The sequence below is a fragment of the Phyllostomus discolor genome, chromosome 6 (assembly GCF_004126475.2).
Source record: "Phyllostomus discolor isolate MPI-MPIP mPhyDis1 chromosome 6, mPhyDis1.pri.v3, whole genome shotgun sequence".
In the NCBI taxonomy this organism is placed as follows: Eukaryota; Metazoa; Chordata; class Mammalia; order Chiroptera; family Phyllostomidae; genus Phyllostomus; species Phyllostomus discolor.
In genome coordinates this window covers 127283813-127311706 of record NC_040908.2, presented here as the reverse complement: position 1 = coordinate 127311706, position 27894 = coordinate 127283813, and the positions used below count along the sequence as shown (strand labels likewise).

At 49.1% G+C, this 27894-nt stretch overlaps 1 protein-coding gene across 8 annotated transcripts in view; it reads right to left on the bottom strand.

Annotated features, from left to right (window-relative positions):
• Positions 1 to 27894, bottom strand: part of TUB (TUB bipartite transcription factor) — an 81037-nt gene that overhangs the window by 32911 nt on the left and 20232 nt on the right. For 3 of the 8 annotated variants that reach the window (XM_036028964.1, XM_036028965.1, XM_036028968.1), the window contains exon 5: positions 11486 to 11644. The exons of the other annotated variants lie outside the window; for them this stretch is intronic. In XM_036028964.1, the coding sequence (XP_035884857.1) occupies positions 11486 to 11644 (159 nt within the window). The remainder of the gene's footprint in view (positions 1 to 11485; positions 11645 to 27894) is intronic. 8 annotated transcript variants of the gene reach the window in all.

The following is a 27894-nucleotide window of genomic DNA, read 5'->3' as shown; positions in this document are numbered from 1 at the left end:
CAGACTCAAGTCCTGACTCTACTGCTTTGTGTTGTGTGTCTTTGAGTAAGTACGTTGCCTTCTCTGTGCTCTGTGAAAATCAGCAGGCAGGATGATCTTCCAGCACTCAATCTCTCTGACATTTGACTGTTTACAGCAGGGCTGTTTTACCCTGAAACAAGGGTAAACATCTTGTATTTTTTGGAAGAAACACAGCAGTGAGCACACACTAGACTTAGGAAAGCCGAATTCTTGTCTTCCTCGTTATGCTAACGCACTAGGTGGCAAGGGGCCACCCATGGGCTCGCCTCGGTTTCCTCACCTGTTAAGGCAGAACAATGCCTGTGTTGCCCAGTGTAGGGGTGTGTGAGGCTGACCTGAGACAAAAAGCATGAACCTGTGGTGCTGTGTCCGAAGTCTAAAGCAGCACAGAGACGTGACAATATTGAGTAATCTGAGCTCCCACTTACTAAGCCCTTGAGTAGGACGGGAACTGTGCTAACCATTACATGTGCTGTCTCATTGATTGCTTGCAGCAACCCTGAGGAGCTGTGATCCAGAAGGAGGCACAAACGCTGTGGGTGGTCACGACAGCAAGGGTTTCCTCTGCCTCCGTCAGGGCCTGTGCCCTGGGCCTGGGCCTATCTCAGCTGAGAATGAGAACAGGGCCCAGCGGCTGCCCTGCCTGGGCTCTAGAAGGGAGGAGAGGGCCCCTGAGCATCTCTGATCGGGGGAGTAGGCTGTGTGCAGCCCCTTTTAGGTTTCTTTGGGTGAGATCACATGCAGGCCTGGTAGGGCTGGGAGTGAGGACAGTATCTGCCTCTGCCTTTCTTCAACTCCAGGCCGGCTTGGACCTCTCCACCCAGCTCCTGGTCCTCATCACAGCCCACCTTCCCACTGTGTCTCCTCTGCAGGCACCACCCTCCCTCCCCCTCCCGACCCTGCCACCCTGAGGCTATCAGGGAGTGGGTGTAGGGAGTGGGTGCCCCAGGGCCAGGGCTCTGCTCAGTGAGATGAGGGACCCGGGCGTCACAGGCTGACAGCCCTGACCCAACCTTCCTACTCATCAGGACTTCTGAGGCCTCCCTGGAGATGAGCAAGGGGCTCTGGCCCTCGGATGGACTTCTTGAGGTCTCCGTTCCCCAGAAGGCAGGGCCCTGGGAGGTGCTGTGTGCTCCTCTGGCTGCGGTCACCCTCCACTCCACCTCAGTCGCTTGACCACCTGCTCCAAAATGCCCCAGTCCTCTGGATTGGGTCCCAGCTCCCTGGGCTCACTTCTCAGCCTTTCTGGACTTCATGAGCTATCGGCACCCTTTTCTCTGGCTTGACCAAAACTATTCTGAACTTTGCCCCACCTCACCTCTTAGCTCTGACACAATGTACAGTGATGCCTCGGCACTTGTCCCTAATTTGTTCTGGAACTTGTGACGAGAGCCAAAACCCAAGAGTACCAAACCATGAAGCACTTTCTCCAGTGGGGCAGTGTTGCGACTCATACAAGTTCTAGCAAGTGCCTCAAGTCTTGTCACAATGCCACGAGTGCTGGGTTGATGAATTCTGAAGCTGGCGAGTACTGAGGGACAGCTGCAGTGCCCACCCCTGCCCCCACCCCAGCAGGTGACCAGACACTTGCTGGTGTCACTGGTCGACATCACCACTGATCCAAAGATGCATTTGTGTTGGGAAACCTGAGTTCTAGGCCCAAGTCCCTGACCTCCTGCCTGACCACAGACACAATCTCCTCTCAGTTTTCTGGGCCTCAACGCATCAATCTGTAAGATGCGGGGGTTGGATTCATGTCTAAGGCCCCTGCTATTGCTGAAGTCCTCTTATCGACAGTCCCATCTGACAATTTACATAAAAAGGACACCCATGTCTCACCTCCCACCCCAAATGTCCTCAGAGAACTGAGCAGAGAACACCCAGATCAGGCTCCCCTCACTCTCACATGCCCCAGCAGAAGGTGTGATGAGCAGAGACCCATCCCTGCCCCAGCTGCACATCCAGAAGGGAGGCACAGAATGTACCCTGGAGAGAGGGTCTGAAGTCCCTCCCTCCCTGTGAGAAAGAGTAGAGTGACAAGCACACATGAACAACCCAGTGGAAAAGTGAACACACGAGTCCCAGGTGGACACCAATCCATCAGCGGGTCTGGTTGCTATTGAATCCTGTGTACCTCTTCCATCAGCCCCCTGCTCACCATCTCCCACGCTACCACCCTCGTGCAGATGACTTCATCTGCCGCATGCTAGGATGCTTCAGAGTGTGGCTTCGGGAGCCAGATCTCAGGTTTCAAACAGGCTCTGCCACTGACTTCTTGGGTACCTGGGGACTTAATAATTAATACATGTAAACGACTTCAAACAGTGCCTGGCACACAGTAAGGAGATGCATGAGTTAGCTGTTGCATAACGATCTGCGCCCCCTTTCCCCTCCGGCCTCCCTGCAGTCTGTTCTCACATGGCTGTGCGAGTGATCTTTTCACAATGCAAATCCACCATCGCACCTGCCGCTTAAAATCCTTCCCTGCCTTCCCTTGTTCACAGGCCCCCAAATTTTAAGTGTCTGCAAAGCCAATCCAGCTTCTGTTCTCCAGCCATACCGGTCTGCCTGCAGAGGAGGCAAGCTCGTGTTCTCCTCACCTCCGCAGATGCTGAGTCCGACTTTGTGGTTCAGTGAGGATGAAGCCAGACCAACTACAGTGGTAGCTCAGTGTGGTACGCGTCGTTAATTCATTCCAGAATTCATGACAAGTGCCCAAATCCACGAGTATCGAGCAAGTGATGAGTGATGAAGCATTTTCTCTTGCGGGGTAGTGGCGTGACTCATACAAATTCCAGCAAGTGCCATGAGCCCTGAGCAAGTGCCGACTGCGGAAACTTTTTTTTTCTCGTCAAAATGCAACGAGTACAAGGTCTGATGAATTCTGAAGCCGACGGGCCACAAGGGATGACTGTACTGGTATTTTGCTAAAGTTCCTCAGAGCCGCACTGATTGATGAACAGCTATTAGTCTGCTGCATGAGGAAGGTGGGGTCAGAGTTCATATTTTTGCAATTGCCACACTGTCCTGGGATCTTGAGAAAACTTAAGGGAATCAATGTGAAAACCTCTAGAATCAGAAAGTTCAAGGTCTCCCGATGAAAAGATATTGTAAAAAGGAAACAGTCAATAACATTCTTGTTACTATTATAAGATAATCATTTACAGAATGAAATGAAAAAGGTATCTCATCTCCAAAGGCAAGATTAGGTAACAAAGGTTTTAAACTAATATTAATGAGACATATTTGTGATCCACGGGAAGAAAATTATAAAATATAATTGAGATTTATAAAAAGAACTTGGATAGATTCCTAATGTATTCTGACATAAGAAGACTGTTTTAAAGGTAGTAGTTCTTCCTAAATTAGATTTCATTTAGTTCAGAGCAAACTTCCAAGGGGATTCTGACAGATGACAATGCAGAGGGATTTCTGAAGGTCCCTGGGGTGACGACCTAAGGAAAGGGTGGGCAGCTGCCAGATGGCGTGTGAGCTCGGGTCCCTGATGAGAAAGCCAGCATGGCCACTGAGACATGCATCTGTTAACAGTGTCCCTAACTTCCGTCTCACAGTGCAGCGGGTCAGGGATATTAATTAGTGCCTCGAGTGAGTGTTCTTAGGGCCATGTAGGCTAATGAGAGGTAAGGTGTTGTTCTGGAGATAACAACTTTGGGAAATGGGCAGGGAGAGGCACACTCCTGCACCACAGTGGAGGGACCGGGGCAGACTGCACTAGAAGCTTGCTGGAGACGGGGGAATGCCCTAGGGCCTGGGGCGGCTGGCTCAAAGGATTGGGGCCTGCTCCCCAGGCTCCCGCCCTACTCTGTCTCAGGAGAGGCCACAGTCGCTGCGCAGCAGTGGGCACCAGCTACGCCCACCCTGAGGGAGCCTGCCTACACCCTGCGGGCACCCCATCCTACAGCCCAAGACTGCAGAGCAGGGGGCGGCAGTGCGGGGGGTGGCCCTGAAGTTCTGACCACGACTTCCTTCTTCACATATTTCACCCAATCGGGGGCCTCTTTTCCAAGTTCAGAGCCATGAGTTAAGCGTGTCCAGTTGACCTGTGTTGGTGCCCCATGAAGGCAGCCTGGGACGGACTGTTCCCCAGCCCTTCACGCCTCTAGACAGCCCCAGTAAAGACTATCTGGAAATTTTTTTTAAAAAACTAGGTAAGTAAAGTGAACGAAATTCTCATAAAGATGGTTGATGAGCGGAGGACTGGTCCCACTAGACAGCAAACTGTGTTACTCTAAAGTGGCAATGGAGACAGTGTGGCGATGGACACAAGCCTCCCCTGAACTTCAACAGGCGGAAGTAAGCAATGCAGAAATATTCTCTGTATGAACTTAATTTAAATGTTAGTCCCAAAAAATACAAATAAGAAAATCGAGAGTGCAAAAACGGTGATGCCAAATGTGCACAATAAAGTGTTCTTGTAGTTCCCTAGGAGGGCAGAAGGAAACCTTCCAGAGCTATAAGGTTGTGGCTGACTTTCAGTGGAGGTAACCATGGTTACTGTAGTAGGCATCTGATGTAGAAAAAGAACAAAGAAAAGATAGTACAGTTCAGCAGAGCAGAGAGCACCCTGAGCTGGCAGCCCGGGTCTGAACTGCAGTCACTGCTCCCTGCTGAGCGATCGGGGCTGCGTCTTTCCACTCCTGGGTCTCAGTCTGTTTCAAAGATGAAGGATTAATGCAGATGACCCCTACTGGCCCTTCCAGCTCAGCCATTCTGGGACATGACAATCTGGGGCTCAGTCCCCAGTTCTGGCTTTAGCAGGACGAGGTGGGAGAACAGAAACACACTGGGACCTTTCCTGCCCCAAATCGCCAGGTGACACTGCAGGCTGGCCGAGTCCCTCCAGCGGCAGTGCTCACGCTGCTCCCAGCGCTGTCGCCACTGCGACCAGGAATGAGTAAGACAGACACCGGCCTGTGAAGACCACAGGGCAGCGGAGGACACGCATGGATGCAGACACAACGAACGACAATGCCAGAGGGATCGGCCAGGCCAGAGCAAGGGTGCAGAGTGTGGGGCACAGGGCGAGGGAGTCTGGCCGGGGGTCAGGCAGAGCCCTGCAGCAGACCTGTTGTGGAGGCTGGATGCAAGTCCAGTGAAGGTAGGGGTAAGAGGGAGGCAGACTCAGGAGGCAGGAGAGTGTGGGCGTGTGGTGTCTAGTAAGGAATAAATTGGGGAGGAGTGGGGTCTGGGGTAGTCATTTGGGCGGGGCTGAGTGGCCTTGAACCTCGTAACAGGACATCGCAGGGACTGTGGGCCTGGGAGAACGACTGCTCCTGCCCCGAGGGAGGAAGTGACAGGCAGCTCTCCGAGCAGGGCCCGTGGAGACTCAGGGGTACTGGTGAGTGGGCTCCTGGACAGCCCAGGGCCAGCGTGGCCGGGCCTGTGGCCGAGAAGAGGACCGACTGATGTGAGCCCGCAGGACGAGGCTGGGTCACACAGTGGCGGGAACAGATCAGACTCTGGAGACAGCCTCTGAGGCCGGGCTGCCTGGGCCGCGGACCCTGCCTCTGCCCCTGCCCAGTCCTGTGACCTTGGGCTGTCTTTCATCATCCGGCCTCAGTTCTCTCACCCACCAACAACTGAAACTACTTCTTAAAGATATCAAGGGATTAAATGGTGTTGTTAACAAGTGAAAGCCTTTGAAACAGTTCTCTGATGATCGATGATAATGACACGACAGCTGCATGTCCAGGGGAGGGCAGGAGTGGACAGGGGCCCCTCAGGGCACCCAGTGGGAGGAGAGGCTTGAGAGGGGGTTGCACGAAGTGAGTTCCCGATGGGGTGTGCTGGGTCTGTGTGTCAGCAGGACACCATGTCGCGGGTGAGTGACAGATGGAGCTGAGTGGGAGGATGGGTCGGGGGCGACACTCAGGAAGACCGGAGGGCGGGAGGAGGCTGGGGAGAGAGGGCAGAGAGACTGCCTGTGTGCGGGGTGCAGGGGATGCAGACTGGGCAGGGGCGCTGCCAGCAGAGGTGCCATTCGAGGCTGCAGAAGCTAGGAGAATATAAGCTCCCTGGGGAGAGGGATTTCCCCTGTTCCACCCCCCAGTACCTAGCACAGTGCCTGGAACAGAGAAGAAGATCAATGACTATTTGCTGAGTCAATAAATGAGGACGATTCTTCCTGTGATCTACCCCAAATAGTTTCTTAGGCACAAAATAATAAGAGAGGCTAACAATTATTAAACACCTATTGTATGCCGGGCGCTGTGCATGTGCAGGGTCTCATTTCATCTTTACAGCAGCCCCATAGAGAAGGCCCTGGTATTACTCCCCATCTACAGATCAGGAAACAGACTTTGAAAGGCAAAGCCACTTGCCGGAGTTCACACGGCTGGTAGGGGGCAGAGCCAGGGCCCAAAGCCAGGGCTCTGTGGCTCCCTAGAGTGTTCCCCCTGACAGTGCTGAACAGAGAAGGAACTGGGCAAAACAGCTCATCAGCAACCCCACCCCATTAGCTTCCGAGTGCACAGGAAAGAGTGGCTGATCCTGAGTCTCATCAGAGGAAGGGAAGCCAGAGCTGTGAGCTGGAGAGGCAGGACTTAGTGTGAGACGCAGGGGGTGAGGCTACCGGTGAACTGTGTAGCAAGGCCCAAATGCTGGGAGAATGGGGAGCTGACCACAAAGCAGGAGTGGAGCCCACTGGAGGGAGAAGTGGGGAATGGAGGCCAGAGATGGGGAGGTTTGGCCCCGTCTTCACAGGGTGACAGCTGTGTGTGTACACCTGAGTGCATACTGGGGAGGAGCTGCACAGGTTGCTCGGAGGATCCTGGCGGATCCAGATGGATCCAGAGGGGGTGGGGACTGGCGTGTACATTTGCAAAGTACACATGGAAGTGGCTCCCCTCCCCTTCAGAGGGCTTTTCAAACCACTGGGAAGTCCCCAAATGTCACCAGTTATGACTGGCGCAGTAACTACTCTAGTTCCGTGGTCCCGGGATGAGGTCTGACTCTGCCCCCCACTGCATGTGCAGCACAAGCGCAGCGCCTGACCCATGAGGGCGTCCTCCAGGAAGGGACGCAACAAGTCAGAGAGGGTGCACTTGCCCCAGGGCTCCCACTTGCAGGTGACAGCCTGGGATTCCAAACCCTGGTTCCTCTTGCCCACCCAGAACTGTGCTGCCCAGGCAGGGTGGTCCCTGGGGGAAGTCTGAAGCAACCTTGGCCTGACTCTCCCCACTGTCTGGAGCCTCTGCCCCATCCTCCTGCCCCCAAAGAAGAGTGAAGTCATCACCTGGTCCCCTGTGCACAAGAGCAGACCCAGCCTGAGATTGGGACCTGGGCACAGGCAGCGACCTGTCCCAGGGCCAGCTCCCCCCACACTGCACAGGGTTGCTTGGAACCACCATCCTCACCACCCCCACTCAAGCTGGGCCACTCCTGACTCCTTCCTCTGTGCCGCCTGCCCCTGACAATGGTCCTGTAGGGGAAAGGGTGTCCCACAGTGTGCCACATGAGACCTGAGCCCAGGACCTGAGCGACTTGCTGGCTCTTGCCACGCTCAGAACACCCCATGTGAAGGACGGGAACTGCTACCTGCCCATCCTGACCCTGGCAGTGCACCCAGAGGTCCAAGGGGCCTCGGGCACCTGCTGCTGGCACCCCTCCTCAGCCAACTCTAGGATGACACAATGAGCCACAGACTGAACCAGTTAGGGCACTAACCACCTTGCATGTGCTCTGTCCCGTGTCCGTCAAACCCCATGCCAGACCCTGGGGTCACAGAGGGGAATCCCTCACCGTGACTCAACTGTGAGGTTCACAGAGGTGCCGGCAGCCACAGAAACCACACGGCTACGTATTTATGGAACTCCTACTATGTGTATGAGCGGTGCTAGTGCTCTCCATGAGTTGTTGCTAGTCCTCACACAACTCCGAATGGGAGGTACCAAAATACCCATTTTTCAGATAACAAAACTGAGGCTTGGACATTTGCTAAGATTACCCATGCACTTGCTGTTTCAAATGTTGTTCATAACCAGGCTAAATTCACCACAACCCCCAGGTCAGATTAACCAGAAGCTGAGGTTCTGTTAACCAGAAGCTGAGATTCAGCTCTGCTCCTGGATTTACTGAAGACCCTTCCATCTCCACCAACTTCCCTACTCCCGGCCCGAGGCCTAGGGCTGAAGCCTACCTGGCCCTGCAGAGATGCTCAGCAGTCTCCTGGGTACTTGGGAGGCGTTCAGGGAGCAACAACTACCTGTGCTGAGTACTTTCATGTATTCTTTTCCATTTTCACCTTTTCAACCACAACTGTAAGAAATGTCCCCGTTTTGCAGAGGAGAAAGCTGAGGCTCAGAGACACTAAACTACAGTCACACAGTGACATATAGTGCCAGGACCGGACCAGGCTACCTGAATCTAAAGTCCACCCTTCCACTGCACCCAACTACTTCTTGGCCTAGTTGCCACTTGGGTGGTTCTGGGGCGCCTGCCTCGTCTCTGCTGTCCCTTACCACCTGCTACAGCTCTGCACACACCCTGGCCCCACAAGCGGCAGGCCAGGAAGGAGAGGGAAAGAGGATCTGCTTCCTGTCCAAAGCCCAGAGGAGCCCGAAGAGCCCAGGATAGCCTTCTGCTACCCCAGCAACATGTGGGCTTTGCCCTCAGCCTGGTGGGCTGAGAGAACAGGGGTCTGGCCCAAATCCAGGGGCTCGGTTGGAACGCTGGTGCCCTGGCCAGCTCCTGCCAACTCCCCTCCAAGAGACGGGGCCTTGTGGCCTCCATCACATTCTCATCCTGTGTCCTCCCTGTCCCCCAATATCCTGCTTCAACATGGACAGGCCCTTGGTGTGGGGACTCCAAGACCACCTTGCTGCACAAACTGCCCTCCTGCTCCATCCTACCCAGAATGCCTCGAAGGTCCGTATCTGTCTCTCTGTCCTCGAGTTCTCTGAGTCCTTTGACACTGTGACATGGGCTGCCGACCTCGTACCCTACACTAGCTCCCAGTGTGCACCAGCCACGTCTGTCCAGGGTTCTCCTCCTCCTCCTCCTGGGGCCTGTTCTGGGACCCCAGGATGCCTGTAGCCCTGCCTCTCACCATGACGGCCCTCAGGTTCCAGCCCCAGGTTTCCTGGCCCCGAACCCCACTGCCTCTGTCTTGAGCCCCTGGTATCCCTGAGGAGCCCTCCCGACATCACGTGCAGGCCAAAATCTTGGACCTGGACTTGGGTCAGTGTTCTCCAGCTCACTCCTTGGCCCAAACTCCCCATGTTTGCACCTCATCGAAGACACGTGGGCCCAGACTTCCTGGCCTTCACCCAGCTGGCCTCTCCAGCTGCTGTCAAAACCCTGGCTTGGCGCACAGGGAACAAACTCGGCACGGCTCCCCCACGGTCACCCAGATGAAGGCAACAGGCAAGTGTGCCACAGAGCCCCATGGCCACAGCCGCAAGCACAGGGCAGTCACGTATGTGCCAGAAAGCCCACAGCATGGGGCTGGGGGTGGGGCTGTGCTGTCCACCAACGGAGCCCGTCAGGCTGGGGGGTGAGCCATCTCGGTCTCCACGCCAGACAATTACCACTGCTCTCATAGCACACTCCCCGCTCAGCCTCAGAACACCTGGAACCGCACCGCGCCCGGGTGCACTTGCCATCCCACCACTGGGAGGCTGGGTGCCGAAAAGTCTAGGAACCCAAAAAGTACCATCTCCCAGCCAGGTGAGCTCCTCTACTCAGGACTGAGCCCACCATGATCCCTGTGGGACAAACAATGCCCACCAGGTCCTCAGGGGCTTCCACAGAATGTCCCACTCCACCAGTCATGGCTGTAATACACAGTGCGGACCACTTACAGTGCCCCTCCTGACCAGTCCAAACAAACGCAGACAAGGAGCCTCAGTACCGGCGGGCTGTGGGGACAGCCGTACATAATTGGTATCATGGTAAACAGATTCGATATTTCTGGAAAACTATCAAGTAACATGTGACAAGAACCGTAATATTGCTTGTGCCCTTTGACCTAATAATTCCACTTGGGAAATGCTTCCCAGTAAAATACTAAGAAAGTAATTTGTACAGAGATATTCATAGCAGTGATATTTATAATAGCGAGAAATTGGAAAGAGCCCAAAGATTCAGCACTTGGGGATTGGCTAAGCAAACTGGGTCGAGTGAGCAGCTCGGATGCTCTGCAGCCAGGAGGTGTGGGTGTGTGCAGGGTCGGGAGAAGCGAGTGTGCATCCCAGGCAGGGCAGGCCAGACCGGAAACAGACCCGCTCAGACTCCAGCTCCACCACATAAACGTTCAGCCGGTTACTTTGTGTTGATTCAGTTAGGTCAGTAACCTTTGTGTGAATGAGGAGGGCTTTGGAGGTCATTTTAAATTAAGTGGCTTCTTTTTTTTTTAAGACATTAAAACTGTTCAAAAGGAACTCCGTTGATGAAATTTCATAACTACCCTTGAGCACGCTCACCTTCCAAGAAACCCTCTCTCTAACCTCTTCTCTTTCCTGTCTGTGCACACAGAGCCAGGCTCGCCTTCGGGACTGGCTGGAGGCAGTGTCAGCGCCGGGGAGGCAGGTGCCCTGGGCTCTGAAAGCCGGGGCTGTGTGGGAGGCCCCAGACACTGGGGTGCAGGAATCCCTTCTCCTGAGGCTCCAACCCCCTCCTTCCTGAGTCTTCCTCCCTCAGGGTCCCCCCAGGCATCCTTCTTTCTCTCTGTGCCTCAGGAAGAGGTCACTGAGGGCGTGTTGGGCCTTCCCATCCCATGAGAATCTGGACAACCAGAACATCTTCAAGAACCAATGTATGTGTGCGTAATGTGGGCAGAGGCCCGGCCGGCTCTCCATGTACCTACAGTAAGGCTGGCCCAGGCCTGGCATCCCCTACAGGGGCAGCCTCCACGCTCGGCTGCAGCTCTCCATCACAACCACCTGGGAGGCTTTAAAAACAGAGATCCCTGGGCCTGACCCTGGAACCTATGGGGGTAGGGCCTGGGAGTGTGCATTTTAAAAACTCTCCCAGTGGCTCCCATGAGGCAAATCACTGTTCCAGACCCTTTCGTGCCCAACAAAGGAATCACAGGCCTCCCTTCCAGAGCTCCTGAACTCAGAGGGCTCATGTTTGGGGAATCAGCCTGCAGTCAGTGGGGAATCAAGAATCAGCCTGCAGTCAGTGGTTGTGGCAGAGACCACAGCCCTCACATGTGTACACACATGCACGTACACACACACATGTGACCCTCAAGGGAAGGCCCCAAACCTGGGGCCTAGAACATCAGGGCAGGCCCTCTATAGGCCTCCGAGGGTGCCTGGGTGCCCTGGTTCCCCAGAAACCCAGAGCCAGCCTGTGTCCCTGACACCCTTAGCTTCCCAGCTCTCCGGGTCCCCTCACTGACTGCTGCAGGGTCACCTGCTGCAGGTGCCTCCTGGTGCATGCCTGAGTCCCAGGTGGAACAGTGGGGGCCTTTGGCCCCACCTGCTGAGGGCATACTTACGGAGTCATTTTATAAAGCTGCGTCCTCCTCTCAAACAGCGACCCTCCCCAGGCCCAGGGCCACACCCCGGCCACGGGCGTGGCCGGGGCAGACTTGGTCTCACAGCCCCCTGTCTCCACGATACTCTTCAGCTTCACATTGGTGCTTGAGTCCCCCAGCCTGTTGTCAGGAAACACCGAGAGTCGTCACCCCGCCTCCATCCAACCACCCTGCCAAGTTAGAGCTGGTTGAAGTGGCCTCCCTGGTCCTGAGGAACCGAGGGAGCAAGGAGAGGAACAGGAAGGAGGGGCGTCTTCCTAGAGGTCCTGAGGCAACTTTCGGAGCCCTGTCTAGTATGCTGAGGCCACTTCTGCTGAGATCTTCCTCTGATCTGTTCCTAAGTGAGCAGAGACCTGGGGCACCCTAGGGCTCCTCAAAAGGCTGTCTTCAAGCCTGGTGTCCTGGGACCCAGTGGGACCTGATTTGGGGACCTGGACCCCTTAGACTGTGGGCACAGGCAGGACAACGTCCCCAGAAATAGGAGGGTAGTGTATGTTGGGACGTGACCTTGGACGGAAGGGACACAGGGCAAACAAGCATGATCTCCAGCCCCTTGGAGCAGACTCCCTCACCACAGGGTCCCACAGCAAGGGTGTGGGCATCTAGATGCCCTGCCTTGAGGGAGGGGAGCCAGACATGGGTTTCTTGGGGATGTGAGGCCACTGGACTTGAAGGGTCCTCCTTTTTCTTATAGTGGCCCTGGAAAGGCGTTCCAGTCCCCTCTTGAAGCCTCCCCTCTCTCCGCCCTCCCACATGCTAGTGTAGGCCCAGCCACCCGCTCAGCCTCTTCCCTTCTCCCCAAGTTTCCCTGGAGATACTTGTAGGTGACCCTGGGGCTCCAAATGTCATGGAAAGTCACTGGTCTGGTACAACCTTCCCATTTGCAGATGAAGCTGAGGCCCAGAGTGGGTAGTAATTTGCCAAAGGTCACACAGCAAGTTGGTAGCAGAGCCAGGACTGGAGCTAGAACCGAGGCCCCACGACTCCTAACCATTAGGACCTCCAGCAACTCCTTGAAAGCAGCCAGCCACCCTGTCCATGGTTCTGAACTCCTCCACCTGTGGCACCCACTCTCCAGTTCTCCTGCAAGGAGGGCCCTGGTGACTGAGTCACCCTTTCTAGAAATGAGGCTAAGAGAGACACCTGAGCTCCTTCAGGGCTGGATCCAGACACCTGTTCTGACATTGTTTTTATTCTGTATTCTCCCAGGTGACCTTTCCACTCCCATGGCTCCCTTGCCTATCCTCATGGGCTCCCAAATCCACTACTTGATAGCTCTTCTGAGCTCCCAAAGCCTCTGGGCCCCTCCAGAAGCACCCCTAAGTCTCCAGGTTCCAAAATCAAACTTATCTTGCCCCAAACTGGCTCTTCCCTCTGTTTCCTGGCAACACAAATGGCCCACCATCCACTCAATCATTCCAGAACCACAGATGCCTCTCAAACTCTTCTCGTCTCCATCTAGCCCAGGAAACCCTGCTGCCAGCCCTCTCCCGTCTGTCCGTGACACCTCTGGCCAGTTTAGGCCTCCCAGTCTCCCTACGTCCAGTTCTGTCCTCTCCACAAGCAACACGCTCTTCAACATCAATCTCTGCTTCTCACTTGTCTGCTAACAAGGATCCTTCCACAGCTTCTCCTACCCCAGGAAGGAATTCAAACCCCTCACAAGACCGAGGTGGCCTGCACTGCCCGCTCTGACTCCCCTTCAGGCGGGCCCAACTCTGCCTTGCTCCAGCTACCCTGAAATTATCCTTGCAGATCTCCTGAGAGAAGTTCATCTTTCTCATCTCTGTGCTTCTGCACACACTCTCTTCTCTCCCCCAGCCAGTGTTTCTCCAAGTGTGAACCGAGGGTCGCCTGCTTCACCATCTCCTGGCACACTGCAGCCTCCTGGGCACCGCCCTGCCCAGACTGACTGAAAGAGCATCTCTGCATTTGCAACAGAGATCCTGGGGTGCTGCGCAAATGCTGGGAAGCACTGCTTGAGGTCGGACACCTGTGTGAGTCCAACTCCCCTCGTCCCCACCTCCCTCCTTTTCCAGGTGTCTCCTGGGTGAGGTGACTCCTTTATGTCTAGGAAGTGAGTGACTGACTGAGCATCTCCTCCTCTTGGCTGGGAGCTCCATGCAAGCAGGGACCATGTCATTCCCTTCCCTTCCTGCAGCTCCTTGGCACCTGCCACAGGGAAGGGGCTGAGGCAGCAACTGCTGAATGAGTGGGGCCTCCAGGTGAGCCCCAATGCCCAGGACCAGGAGGAGGTCACAGCTGAGCTTGTGACAAGCCATAGCTTGTCTGGGAATCTGAGAAGCTCCTCCCAGTGCCTCTGCAGGGTGCATCTGCCTCCTCGCCTCAGCCCATGTACGGTGAAGGAGACAGGCTGGGGCTGTGGCTAACGTGGGGCCTTCTGGGAGCTTTGAACAGTGATATTTAACACCTGGCTCTCCAAAACATGTCTGCATGTATGTATGCAAAGTTCCTTATACCTTCTGCTGAGATAAAGGATGTATAGTGCATAATTTACAAACACAAATTCCATATATCCAGACGATTGTCCCAGAAATCAACACAATCATTGATTTCCCTCCTACTCTTCTATCTGGAGCCAAACTACAATTGCAAACACAGATGTGTGTGGTTCCAGTCCCAGTGTGGCTGGCAGTGTCCCTTGGTAAGTAAGAGGGAAGCAAAACAATGAGGACGTGCCAGAATGTCACTCGTTTGCCAGTGACTTCAGTGGCTTCGTTGCTGGACTGGCTAATAGTTTCTGGAGAGTGGAAGAATATTTCTTTACTATCTTGTGCTAGTCATACGAAGCAGTTATCAACATAACAAACTTCAAAATTTACTCCACATCAGTAACAGTTTTTTCATCACTTTTTTAAGTCTAGACAAGCAACAAAACAGTGATTCAATTCTTGATAATGGCTAAGTTGATCATCACTAGCTTACAAAAATGCTCTCTCATTGTGCAGTCAATTCTCCTGAGCCGGTGAGAGCCAGAGCCAGGTCAGTAACCCTAAAACACTGAACATGACCCGCCATCATCTACCAGGAGCCACAGGGGCCTGTCCCCTCCCCCACCCTCTAGAGTCTAAGTTGTGAGTTGGTAGAGATGGGATGGTGCTGCTTGTCTCCCCCATGAGCCTCCGTTCCCTCACCTTGGAGGGAAAAAAGTCACCCACCAACTCCTAAGTGGAGGGAGGACTACAGACCCTCGTATCCCTTCTCCACCCACGGTAATGCGCTGGTTCACTTCCATCATTCCACTCACACACACACACACAACCTCACACACACCATGCACATACACAGAGCCCTCCCCTCCCAAAACACACCACACGCAGTAGTGTGTGTCAGCCCTTTCTACACCACCACAGACAAGCCTACACGTATATGTCAGCTCAGACACTCCACACACACAGGTAGCCTGCAACTGTGCATCTCACACACAGCCATCGCCCACAGGCCTGAACCCCACGCCGTGACAAGCACACATTCCCAAAACTCCTCCACATACTCCCTCTGTGCACACCTCCCACCAACCAAGTGCCTGTTACCCACCCCCCTACCCTGCTCAAGGCATTTCACACATCAATAGATACCTTTCCCTACCCACCACATACCTCATCTAAAATACCACGCACTCACACTCCGGATACACCCACACACTTCCTTCCCTCCCAGGCACACATATACACTGTCACCTACCCCTATGTCTCTTGAAACATGTTACAGGTGTGCAAACACACCACTCTCATACACAGAGCTCACACACCCCTATATCACACCTGGGTTCCAAGACAGAAGACAACCCATCCCCCGCCAGCTCCCCAAGCGCATCCCCCTGGACCAGAAGCACGAGAGGACCTGGCCTGAGGCACAGAGAGGATAAGGAAGGCTTGGGAAGGGATGGAACTGCACTGCTGTTTTGATACCTTCAATGTTTTCTTCAGATCCAGACTTAGCTGCTACAGGAGGGTCCAGCAGCCCCCTCCTTCCTGCTCTCCCCAGCACCCCACCCCCAAACTAAGATGCCCATCAGCTTTAGGAAGCTCCTCCCATGTGGGTCTCCCCACAACAGCAGGCCTCCATGGGGGCCCGCAGGCTGCAGGGAAGGCGGAGCTCAGGCTCTCTGGGACCCCGGGGAAGGGCCAGAGGGAAAGAGGCACAGGATGCTGGTGGAGAGGGGCTGGGGACAGGGAAGTCAGGGCTCTCAGCTGCAAACTCCACCGCTGCTGGCAGGACTCCAGGCGCTGTCCCCTTCCTGGGTCTCACCAGACTGAGGCTGTGGCAGAGGCATGCCCTGTTCTTGGAGGTCCCAACCCTCAGCTCCACTTGGAGGTCAGCCCTGTCCTGTCCCCGGACTGCCATCCTGCACTCCTGCATTGCCCTTGCCCTCCGGCTTATCAGCAACAGAGGTGAGTCCGGGTGGGGGTTCTGTCTCTGCTCCCATCACCCCAATATTTGTGGAGCCACCCCATCACCTGAGGGAGGAAAAGCAGTCAGTATCCAGCAGATGCCAGTGGGCTCCAGGGCCCATGACGAGCAGATGCCAACACCTCTGCCCTGAACACTTCTGTCCAGCTCTAAGAGCAGCTCTGGAACGGGCCCTGATGGACACAGGGAAGTCATCTCATCACCCCTGCTTACCGCCACCCAGCAGCAATCCAGGGTAATGGCCCAGGCCTGCTTGGAGGACAAGAGTAGGGCGGCCACCTCCTTCTTTAGAGAGCATTCATTGTCTTTCTCTGTCTCTCTGTCTCAAACACACACATGCATAGGCCCAGAGACAAGACATCCTAAACTGGCCCCACTCTAGCGCATTCTGTTCTCTCTGTACTCCACATCCTGGTCCTCCCAGAAGATACCGCCTTCAGGTTTCCATGGTAACAGGTGTTGGCTTCCTAGCTGATGAATTATAACAAGCCCTTTCCTCTGTCTAGCTTGGGGGATTTCCAGTGAACACAGGCTGGGCATTTAGGCCTCGGCTCCAGACTTGGCTTGGCCGTGACTCATCTCATGGCTTGTGGCAAGTCTCCAACCCTCTGGCCTCAGTGTCCCCAGGGCTCAGCGAGAGTGACATGACACCCTGACCTTTTCAGTCCTGACACACCGACTCTAAATAATTTTTCTACCTACCAGAAACATCTAATTTAAAATACAATAACAAGAATCTTACTCACCAAAGCAATAGAAAAAATAACACATCTGGGAAAATTTCATAAGAAATGTCTCAGACATACATATAAACACACTAAAACTGTAATAAAGCCCCTGGAAATCTTAACTACACAAATGCCCTTGATAAAAGGAGATGCATCCTCTTTTCTTGTAAAGTATTATAATTTTGCCAAATGAATTATAAATTTCTAATCACAAGTGTAGTAGGAGTTTTTTCAACTGGATAAACTGATTCTAATATTCATCTGGAAAAATCAGCCAATTTTCCAAGGCAGCTAAGAAGATTTTGTAAAGAAAAAGGAGGCACTTGCCACATTAGCTATCAACCTGACTATGGGTCTGAAATAACCAGAACACAGTGGTAGTCACTGGAGAAGAAGTGAACAGACCAGCACAATGTGGAAACAGACCCGTGTCTGCATGATGGCGAGGGCCCTGCAAACACGGAGAAATACTACACTGTTTACTAAATGTTTCAGAGATCAACGTGCTATCCATTTGGTGGGGGGGATGTTATAGGTCTGCCGCATATCACATCTGCAAATACAAATAACAGATGGGTTAAAGATTGATTAGGAAGAAGGACACAAGACAACTACAAGTAGAAAATGTTAGAGAATGTTCTTCTCATCATGTGTAGGGAGCAGGGGAGCCTTCCTAAGCATGTTCGTAGATCCAGAAACCACACGGAATTTATTCAGTGAAACCCAACGGTCTTGTCTATGAGACCCTAGACCAGGGGTGTCACACTCATTTTCACCGGGGGCCACATCAGCCTTGTGGTTGCCTTCAAAGGGCCGAATGTAATTTCAACTCCTTAACAGTTAAGGAGTAGTTACATGTATACAGTCCTAAAATTATTTTGGCCCTTTGAAGACAACCGTGAGGCTGATGTGGCCCCCTGTGAAAATGAGTGTGACGCCCCTGCCCTAGACGCTGTGATCCAGGGGAAGGCGAAGCAGGCAGACCTGCACCAGGAGGGGCATTTCACATGCTGCTGGGGGGCGTTCTGGTCAGTGGTCTTTCTGGGAGGAAATGCAACCATATTAATGTTTCGAAGAACTTTAATGAACATCTTTAAGATAATCATCCTTTTGAGCCACTTATTTCACTCCTCTGACGCTATCCTAAGAAAGTAATCAGCTGAGCACGAACATTTATGTACAAAGATGTCCATCATTGAGAATTTAGAAGTCATTAAAATAAAATCAGGATGGTTAAATGAATTTCAATAAGTCCATAAAAATAACTATTATACAGCCATTGAAAACATTATCTAATAATATCCCATGATCTAGGAAAATACGTTGCATGAAAATGCAGGTGATGAAACGTGCTACACAACTGTGTCACAAGGACAGATGCACATAGACAACATACAATTGCCACTCGTGAGCAAACTCACACTACAAATTTTTTCCCAGACAACACCTGAGATTTTTTTTTCCAAAATAGTACCTAACGTGAGTTTAAACCCATTTTTTTTCAATGAACAGTTTTCTGCAGTAACAACACAACACAAAACCACCTTATTTTTAGAATTTATTCTGCCATGCCCACACTCCACTCCATGAAGCTCCCTGCTGTTCCCAGAAGATCAGCGGGTACCAGTGCGACGGTAGCCACGCGAGGCTTCCTTCCCTGCCCCGAGCGTTCCCTTCCTCACCAGGGCCTGCCCTGTAAGAATACTAGTGCAAAGTTTGCAAAAACACACATCCCCAGATGGATACGAATGTTGTTGGTGGAGCAAGTGAAGATAAAATGTTGAGGAAAACATGGGAAGAAAGAGCTCAAAGACAGAAAACAACAGAGCATGTATTTTCTTTAAGGTTTTATAGTTAGAACTTAGGAAAAAGTTAGAATACCTGAATTTTTTTCTCTTTAGTATATGTACTTTTGCTTTGTACTTTGGCCTTGCTTGTTTTCTTTTTCTTTCTTAAAAAAAAAACAAGTAAGAGTTACCAGGGGAGGGAACTTAAGGAAAGGATTAAAGAGAAATGCATGAAAGAAAAGGTGCTCAGCTTCATCACTCACCAGGAAATGCAAAGTAAAACCATAAAACCACCCACTGCATACTCACCAAGAGGGCTAAAGTTACAGGAGAGAAAAGGCCAAGTTTTGGTGATGATATGGAGCAACCAGGACTCACATACTGCTGGTGAAGTGGACCGGAGAGCCATTTGGGGAAACTTTGGTAGCATCTACTTGGGCTGAACGTAAACTCAGCAGTCTCACTCCTGGGTACACGCCCCATGGAAATGCAAACACACACGCACAGAAATGCTCATGGCAGCACGAGGCATATTGCTAAATGCTTCTGAGTTCCCCGCCGCCCACCAACAGCAGAACAGATCTATCAATTTGCTACAGCCACACAATTAAACACCATACAGAAACCATGAACTACAAGACTAGAGGTCTAACATAGATGAATCTTGCAAATACAATGTTGAGAAAAAGAAGCCAAACTCCAAGAGTAGGTAATAAGTTATTCCATTGATATAAAAGTCAAAACAAGGCAAAATTAATCCTTAACATTGGGAGTCAGGAGAACTGTAGGAGGGACCGGTTACCAGCCAGGGGCTCAACTGGCGTGTCTGGGGCGCCCCGCCCTCCGTTCCTCAGTCTGGGCAGGGTCAGCAGGACCTCCGGACTCTGAAGGGCCGGCCGGTGTTAAATGCTGTGCACTTAAAACCTGTGCATTTTTGCTTGCTCTCTGCCTGTGGGGCAGCCCGAGTTCAGTCTCACTGCTTCGCTAATAAACTCCCTTTCATTTCAAAAAAATTTCTGCATTTTTATGTATACTATATATATCATACTTCAAAAAAGCTTAAAAATAGAAACAAATCAAAATGCTAACAGGAGTTACCTCTGGGTGTAAGGATTGTAGGTAATCTTATTCTTCTTATATTATTTCATGTATTCCAAATTTACTACTAATAAACAAATAATCTTATTTTTTAATTTAAAAATGTGTATGTGTTGATTTTAGAGAGAGGAAGGGGGAGAGAAATATTGATTTGTTATTCCGCTTATTAATGCATTCATGGGTTGATTCCTGTGTGTGCCCTGACCTTGGTGTACTGGGACACTCTAACCAACTGAGATGCCTGGCCAGAGCAGTCTTACATTTTTTAATGTTATTTTACGATACATATTCACAACACATGACGCCACCATGCTGCTCACTGGTGGTGTGAAACTGGCTCTGGCAAGAGGCCACTGTTCCTTTTCCTGAGAAGTATCCATTTCCTTTTTCCTGAGCTTGAGCCAGAGGTTCTCAAATCTGTCTGGGCATTAGAGTCACTTGCGGAACTATTTAAATATTCAGATTCTTAGAGCCCTGGGGGGGTAACTCAGTTGGTAAGATCATTGTCCCAATATACCAAGGTTGAGGACTTGATCCTGGGTCAGGGCATTTATAGAAATCAACCAATGAATGCATAACTAAGTGAAACAAATCAATGTCTCTCTCTCTCTCAAATCAATAAATAAAATGTTTTTAAAAATCAGATTTTGTGTCCCACAATCCCAGAGATTCTGATTTTCTCGGTCTAGAATGGGCTCCAATATGGCACCTCTCAAGTTTAAAGTACTGGGACTAAGAACTACAGTATCTGACCTGTCCAAGCTTCCACTTTCCCTGCAGGAAAGGACCCAGGAAAACCTGCCTGGGGCACTGAGAGTCCCTCTCAGGGAAGGTTCTGAAGTGAGGATCATGCCCTAGAATTTGGGAGCTTCCTGGGGAAGCAAGAGCTTGGAAAGCCCAGCAGCCCTGCGTCAGCCGGACTACCAGAGAGGGAGCTGGGCAAAGCCCTTAAAGCACAGATGTGGAATCAAAGAGCAGATGGACTCAAGTCCTGCTCTGTAACAAGATCTGTGACCCTGAGCTTACCCTCCCTGAGCCTCAACTACATCCCAGCCGTTCACAGGGATGCTAACACCTACTTCATAGAATCACGAATATTAAATAAGACTCTGTCTGTAAAACACTTACTTCAAAGCCTGGCATCAGTGTGATCACAAAGTTAGCAGTAACGATAGACACTAGGTGTAAGTATCACTAGTACTTCTAGTATTACTGCATTTAATTGCATATTGTATACAATCATGTATTGTAATATTGCATGTAATAATAAATATAATACAGAGATATATTAATAGAGTACGGATAATCCAAATTATGGGAAGTCTGATGTTCTGATGAGTGTTTTAGGAAACAAACCTGTATTTATCATGTCCCCTTTTGCAGATGCCATAAATCAGAACATTCATTCATTCATTCATGCATTTATTCATTCAGTAAAGAATAAGGGTGCAAGTCTCTGAAAGGTTGCCCCACCACTTATGTGACAATGTGACTTTGGACAATCAGTCACTCTGTGTCCCAGCTTCTTCATCTGCCAAACGAGCATGACGACACAATCCAGCCCACAGGGTGGTATGACTATTGTATGAGTTAATATGTGTAAATGGCTTAGAGCCATGTATGGTTTACTGTAACATCCAGTATGGCTACTATTATCCACTTGATAGGTATTTATTGAGTGCTTACTGTGTACATGCACTGTAGGTTGAGGACACAATGAGGATGACAGACAAGGCCCCCACCTTCATGGAGCTTATACTTGAATGACAGTAAAACGTAATTTTCAAAAGGAAGAGCAAATGGGACCTTCCCCAGCCATTACACTGTGTAGGGGCTGGTCCCAGTCATCAAAGCCCTTCATCATATCCTCTCCTAACGTCTCTCTCCAATAAAAATTTCCTGTGACACATCAGGCTCCTTGCGATAGTTTCTGACCTTAATGGAAGAGATGGCTCTGCTGAGGGGCCTGAAGTCCAGCTGCCCTGAGACCTAGCACAGGACTCAGGCCCCGGCAGGCTGGCACGACACAGCAAGGTTCCCTCTGAAGCTGCTGTGAACGCAGCCCCAGCCAGTCTCACCCCTGTGCAGTGGAGCAAGGAGGCGGTGCAAACCCGCAAGCCCAGTGCTGCCCAATTCCTGGAGGAAGGCTCTGCTTGCACTGAGCCCCTCTGCTCTGGGCCTGACAGTCCTGGGGACATCCATGCCATTGAAGGACAGCTGCCTCAGGTCTCCTTGTTTCCACCAGCTATGCTTCTATACCTGCTTTCGTTCATTCAGTGCACTTACACTGAGCACCCACTCTGGCCCTTGATGGAGAGTACAGAGCCAAGCAAGAAGGGCCTTACCCTCAGAGAGCTCACAGCCCAGTAGCAGATGCAGATATAACCTATGATTAAAGTTGACTAAGACATATCAGAGTTTAGTACTACGTGCAACTGAAGACATCTGAGTAGGCTTCCTGGAGGAGGTAATACCAAGTCCTGAAAGATAATGAGAAGTTTTACCAGGCAGAGATATGGAAGGAATGACAGGTGAAGCGAAGCCCTTGGGTGGAAGAGAGCACGTGATGTTGGGGGACTGGTGAAGATGTGGGCGGAAGGCAGGAGGTGAGAGCAGGCTGCAGAACATAGCTGGACCCAGAGAGTAAAGAGGCTTTTGTCTCCACCAAGAATCAGGCTTTATGCTGAAGCCTTAGAGAAGCCACTGGAAAACATTACGTGGTGGAATATAATTATATCGGCTTCAGAAAAACCACTCTGGCTTCAGTGTGGTCCAGCCTAGAATTAGACACTGTAGAAAAAAAGACCAGTGACTTAAAAGACACAGAAATAGAAATGTTCCAAAATAAAACTCAGAGAGAGAAATACTTATCGATGAATTGTGAAACAATATCAAGCAGTTGAACATACATGTAATTGAAGTCATAGAGAAAAAAAGAAAGAGGGAGGCAGGAAAAAGATAGGAGAAAATAATGCCCAAATTTTTAAAAATGTGAATGAAAACTATAAACTGACAAATCCAACAATCTCAACAGACCTAAACAGAGAAATGTGAAGAAAACTACATCAAGTACCTCGTAATCAAATTACTAAAAACCAGCAACTAAGAGAAAAATCTAAAAGCAACCAGAAAAAAAGAGGGTGGGGGTGGTGCAGATGCTGCAAATAGGAACAAAGGAAAAACACCGGCACACTTCTCTCAGCAGCAACCGTTCAACCCAGGACACAGGGAAGCAGCATCTGACAGTCCTGAAAGAAATAAAAACCTGTCCACTTTCATTCTATTTTCAGACAAATATCTTTCAAAAATGAAAGCAATTACTGTTTCATACAAATAAAATCTAAGAGACTGCATCGCCAGCAGGCCAACACTGCACAAAATATTAAAAATAAGTCCTTCAGGGAAAAGAAAAATGAGATGAGCTGACAATTTGAATATAAATATATGACGAGCATTGGAAATGGTAAATATGCAGGTACATTTTTTTCTTATTACAAAACAAACATAATAACAAAATAAATTCAGCAACATATAAAAAGGATTGCATTATCTTGACCAAGTAAGATTAATCTCAAGGATGCAAAGTTCGCTTATCATCCAAAAATCAATGATAAAGTACACTATGTCAACAGAATAAAGGATAAAACCACATAATCTCCATAGATGCATAAAAAGCATTAGAAAACATCTAACACCTCTACATGATAAAGTCATTCAACAAACCAGGATTCAAAGGGAATTTCTTCAACCTGATAAAGGGGCATGTACAAAAAAAAAAACAAACCACAAAAATTAACATCATACTTAAAAGTGAAAAGACTGAAGACATTCCCCCAAGATAATAAAAACGGATGCTTGCTCTTGACAAATCTATTTGACACTGTACTGGAAGTTCTAGTCAAGGTGATTAGACAAGAAAATGAAATACAAGGCACCCGGATTAGAAAGGAAGAAGTACAACTCTCTCTATTCAAAGATGACATAATTTTGTATGAAGAAAACCTACTAAAATACTAGTAGAACAAATAAAGAAGTTCAGCAAGCTTGCAGGATGCAAGATTAATATACAAAATCACTTATATTTCTATACTCTTCCTGGGAACAATCCAAAAAAGAAATGAAATAAGCAATTCAATGTACAAGAGCAACAAAAATAATAAATACTTAGGAATAGTTATTTTTTTCAAAAATAAGAGTAAGACAGTTGACTGAAAACTACAAACTTCTTTGCAAGAAATTAAAGATGATCTAAATAGCCCAGACCACTATGGCTCAGTTGGTTGGGCATCGTCCCACAAAGCAAAAGGTTGCTGATTCCACTGCTGGTCAGGGCACATGCTTAGGTTGTGGGTTCAGTCCCAGGTCATGGCATATATGAAAGGCAACTGATCACATCAATGTTTTTCTCCCTCTTTTTCTCCCTCCATTCTCCTTTCTCTAAAAATATTCTTTAAAAAGTTTTAAAAAGACCTAAATAAATGAATTTTAAAAATACCCTGTGTTTATGTATCAGAAGATTAAATTCTATTTTTTAAAAAAAATCTTTACCTGAGGGTATGGTCTTATTGATTTCAGCGAGAGGCAGGGTGGCGGGGAGGAGAGAGAGAGAGAAAGAGACAGAAATCGATGTGAGAGTGAAACATCAGTGTGCCCTGACTGGGGATCAAACCCACAGCCTTTTGGTGTACAGGACGATGTTCCAAACAACTGAGCCACTGGCCAGTGCCAGAAGATGAAATTCTGTTAAAGTGACAATAATCTCCAAATCAATGTACAGTTTCAATGCATTCCCCATCAGAATACCAGCTGGTTTCTTTGCAGAAATTGTCACGCTTGTCCTAAAATTCATATGAAAATTCAAGGGAGCCAGCACAGCCAAAAGAATCTTGAAAAGAAAAAATGTGGAGACTTCATACTTCCTGACTTCAAAACTTTCAGCAAAGTTACAGTAATCAAGACAGTGTGGCCCTGGCTGGGTAGGGTAGGTCAGTTGGATAGAGCTTTGTCCTGATACGCCAAGGCTGCGTGTTCAATCTCCAATCAGGACACATACAAGAATCAACCAATGAATGCATAAATAAGTGGAACAACAAATCGGTGTTTCTTCCTCTCTGTCTCTCTGTTCTCTCTCTGTCTCTGTCTCTCTCTGTCTCTCTCTCTCTCTGTCACAGGTCAATTTTTTAAAAAGACAATGTGGTGCTGCTATAAGGACGCACATCAATGCAGAACTGAGAATCCAGAAATAAACGCATCTGAGTTTTGGCAGGAATGCCAAGACTATTTAATAGGGGAAAACAGCTTTCTCAGCAAATGGTGCTGGGACAACAAAATGAGAATGACCAGGGGCGGGGAGGGGGTGGGGACCTCCTACCTCACATTACAGAGATATACAAAAATTAACTCCGAATTAATCAAAGACCTAAATGTAAGCGCAAAAACTATAAAACTTAGAAGAAAGGACAGGCATCAATCTTTGTAACTTTGGATTACACAATGATTTCTTAGATGTGATACCAATAGTACAAAGCAACAAAAGAAAAAGTAAATGAAACTTCATTAAAATTTAAAACTTTTGTGTTTCACCATCAAGAAAGTAAAAACACAACCTACAGAATGGGATGAAGTATATGTGTGAATCATTATCTAATAAAGGAATTGTATCTAGAATACATAAAGAATGTTTACAAGTTGATAATAAAAAGACAAATAACCCATTTGAAAAATGAACAGAGGATCTGCATAGACATTTTTCCGAAGGAGATATACAAATGGCCCATGGGCACAGCATTAGTCATTATTACTCATCAGGGAAACATAAGTCAACACCACAACAAGACACCACTTCACACTCACTAAGGTGGCTATGCTCAAACTCACACGCAAACACGTATTGGTGAGGATGTGGAGCAACCGGAATCCGCACACACTGCTAGGAACTGAATGTGAGCTGGTGCGGCCACTCCAGAAGACCGCTGGCAGTTCCTCAAAAGGCTGAACATAGAATTGTCGGGAGCCGACCAACAGTGGACCCTTGACACAGTCGGGTCGGATGAGACGTATCTGCACAGCAGAGGCGACTGTGGCCAGATCTCCTGTCTATCTCTTCCTGTATGCCTGTCCCTGCTAGCAATAGGTGGTGGGATTTTTAGATACTTGTGTGTTATAACAAAAAGTCTGCATGATGCCTCTGATTGTGTGCGAAATGACTTGCTGACCATAGAATAGAGACCCCAGCAACCCTAATGCTGCCTGCTTCCCCCACCTGGGAAGTTAAGGACAAAACTAAACTATGGGCAGACCAACTGCCAGAATGCTGAAGGAAGCTGTTGCTAGGAATGTTTCTTAGGGAGTCACCACTTGAAAACTTAAGATTTATTAGAGCCACTACCCCTCCCATACTCTGGACAGGAGTGTAAAGAAGCAAGGAGTTCTAGTTGAGAATAATAATCTCAATACATGGAAACGAACACAAAACATGCCCCCCCACAAATGTATAAATCAAAAAACCTAGGCAAAAAAACAGTTACCTAACCTAGACAAATCTAACCTCAATGGACAATAGCTAATTTCTATATAACCTATAAATCACCCCTTGTACCCTTTTAATTTAGACCAATCCCTAGAATCTTAATAGATACCTAGTTACTAATTGGCACCTGAAAGTTTGTTCCCGTATAGCTTTCTTGGCTATCTGATTAATGACCCTCTTGGTCAAAATAACCTTTGTTAATATGGTTGATCTGTGGAACTTCCTGTGCTTTTCAGTTATTTCTTTGTTTAACATGATTGATCTGTAAAACCTTCTGTGTTCTTCAAAATTATTTCTATGGTAACCGTTCCTGTTTTAATAATCACATTATGCATTGAATGTTGTATAACCTCCCCTATAAAAATAAAGATTGATTTTTCTCGGTGAGTCAGTCGGGCCCAGAAAGCCTGACTGTCCTCTGGCACCCCACTGGGTGTCTCGCTTCATTCACTTCGCCTTAGCCATGCATCCTTCGGGGACCCTGAGACCCCGCTGAGGCTGGACCCCGGCATAGAGTAGAGCTTCCCAGAAGTTCTACTCCTGGGTATATGGCCAAGAAAAATGAAACATGATCACAAATATTCATAGCAGCATCACTTATAATAGCTAAACAGTGGAAACAACCCAAATGTACACCAACTGATGAATGAATGAATAAAATGTTTATAGCCATACAGTAGAATGTGATCTGGAATGAGAAGAAATGAAGTTCTGATACAGGCTACAACAGATTAACCCTGAAAACATTATGCTAATTCAGGAAGCCAGTCACGAAAGACCATGTACTACATGATCCCATTTATAGGAAATGTCCATAGGAGAGACGTCCAAATCCATAAGGACAGAAAGCCAATCAGTCACACAGGTCTGAGGGTGGACAGAGAAAAGTGAGGTGACCGCTAACCAGTGAGGCTGTGGTGTAGTTTTTTGTTTGTTTGTTTGTTTGTTTTGCAGTGGGGGCAGGTGGGGAGTAAACAAAAATCTTCTAAAATCAATTGTAGTGATGGTTGCGCAACTTAAAACTCATTCAATTATACATTATAAACAGGTGAATTGTATGGTATATGGATTATATCCCAATAAAGGTGTTGTTAATACAGAGATAACTGACTGTTTAAAGCAAAAAGAATAGCAATGCATAGTTTGGTATATAGTTGGGTCCACATCAGAGGTGAAAGAGAAATGCATGACAGCGACAGGTCAGGAGATGGGGGGGGGGGGGCTTGGGGTGCGGAAGGCCACACTGATGGAAGGCTCCTACGGTGTCAGGACATGGTGTGGCATTAGTTCGAGGTGCACTGTGGTAAGGTGAAGATGTACATTGTAAATCCCAGGGCAACCACTAAGAGAAACAAACAAAAACATGAACAGAAAGAGTTTCAACTAGTAAGAGTGGAGACAAAAGAGAATCATTAACATATACCAATTTCAAAGAAAGCAAAACAAGAAGGGAGACAAAGAACAAATGGGAGAAATGGCACACTAACGGCAACGTGGTAGATTTAAACTCAATCATATTGATATTTAATGTGAATGGTCTGAACCCCCCAAATAAAGAGCCAAACTTGTCAGACTGGGTAAAAATGACACAACTGCCTCTTTGCTTTCTATAAGAAATACACTTTAAATATGAAGTCATAGAGGTTAAAGGATAGAAAAAGATACGCCATGCAAGCACTAACCAACAGAAAGCTAGAGTTAGTATATTACCATATTTTTCAGGCTATAAGATGCACTTTCCCCCCAAATTTGGGAGGAAATGGGTGCATCTTATAGTCTGAATGTAGCTTACCT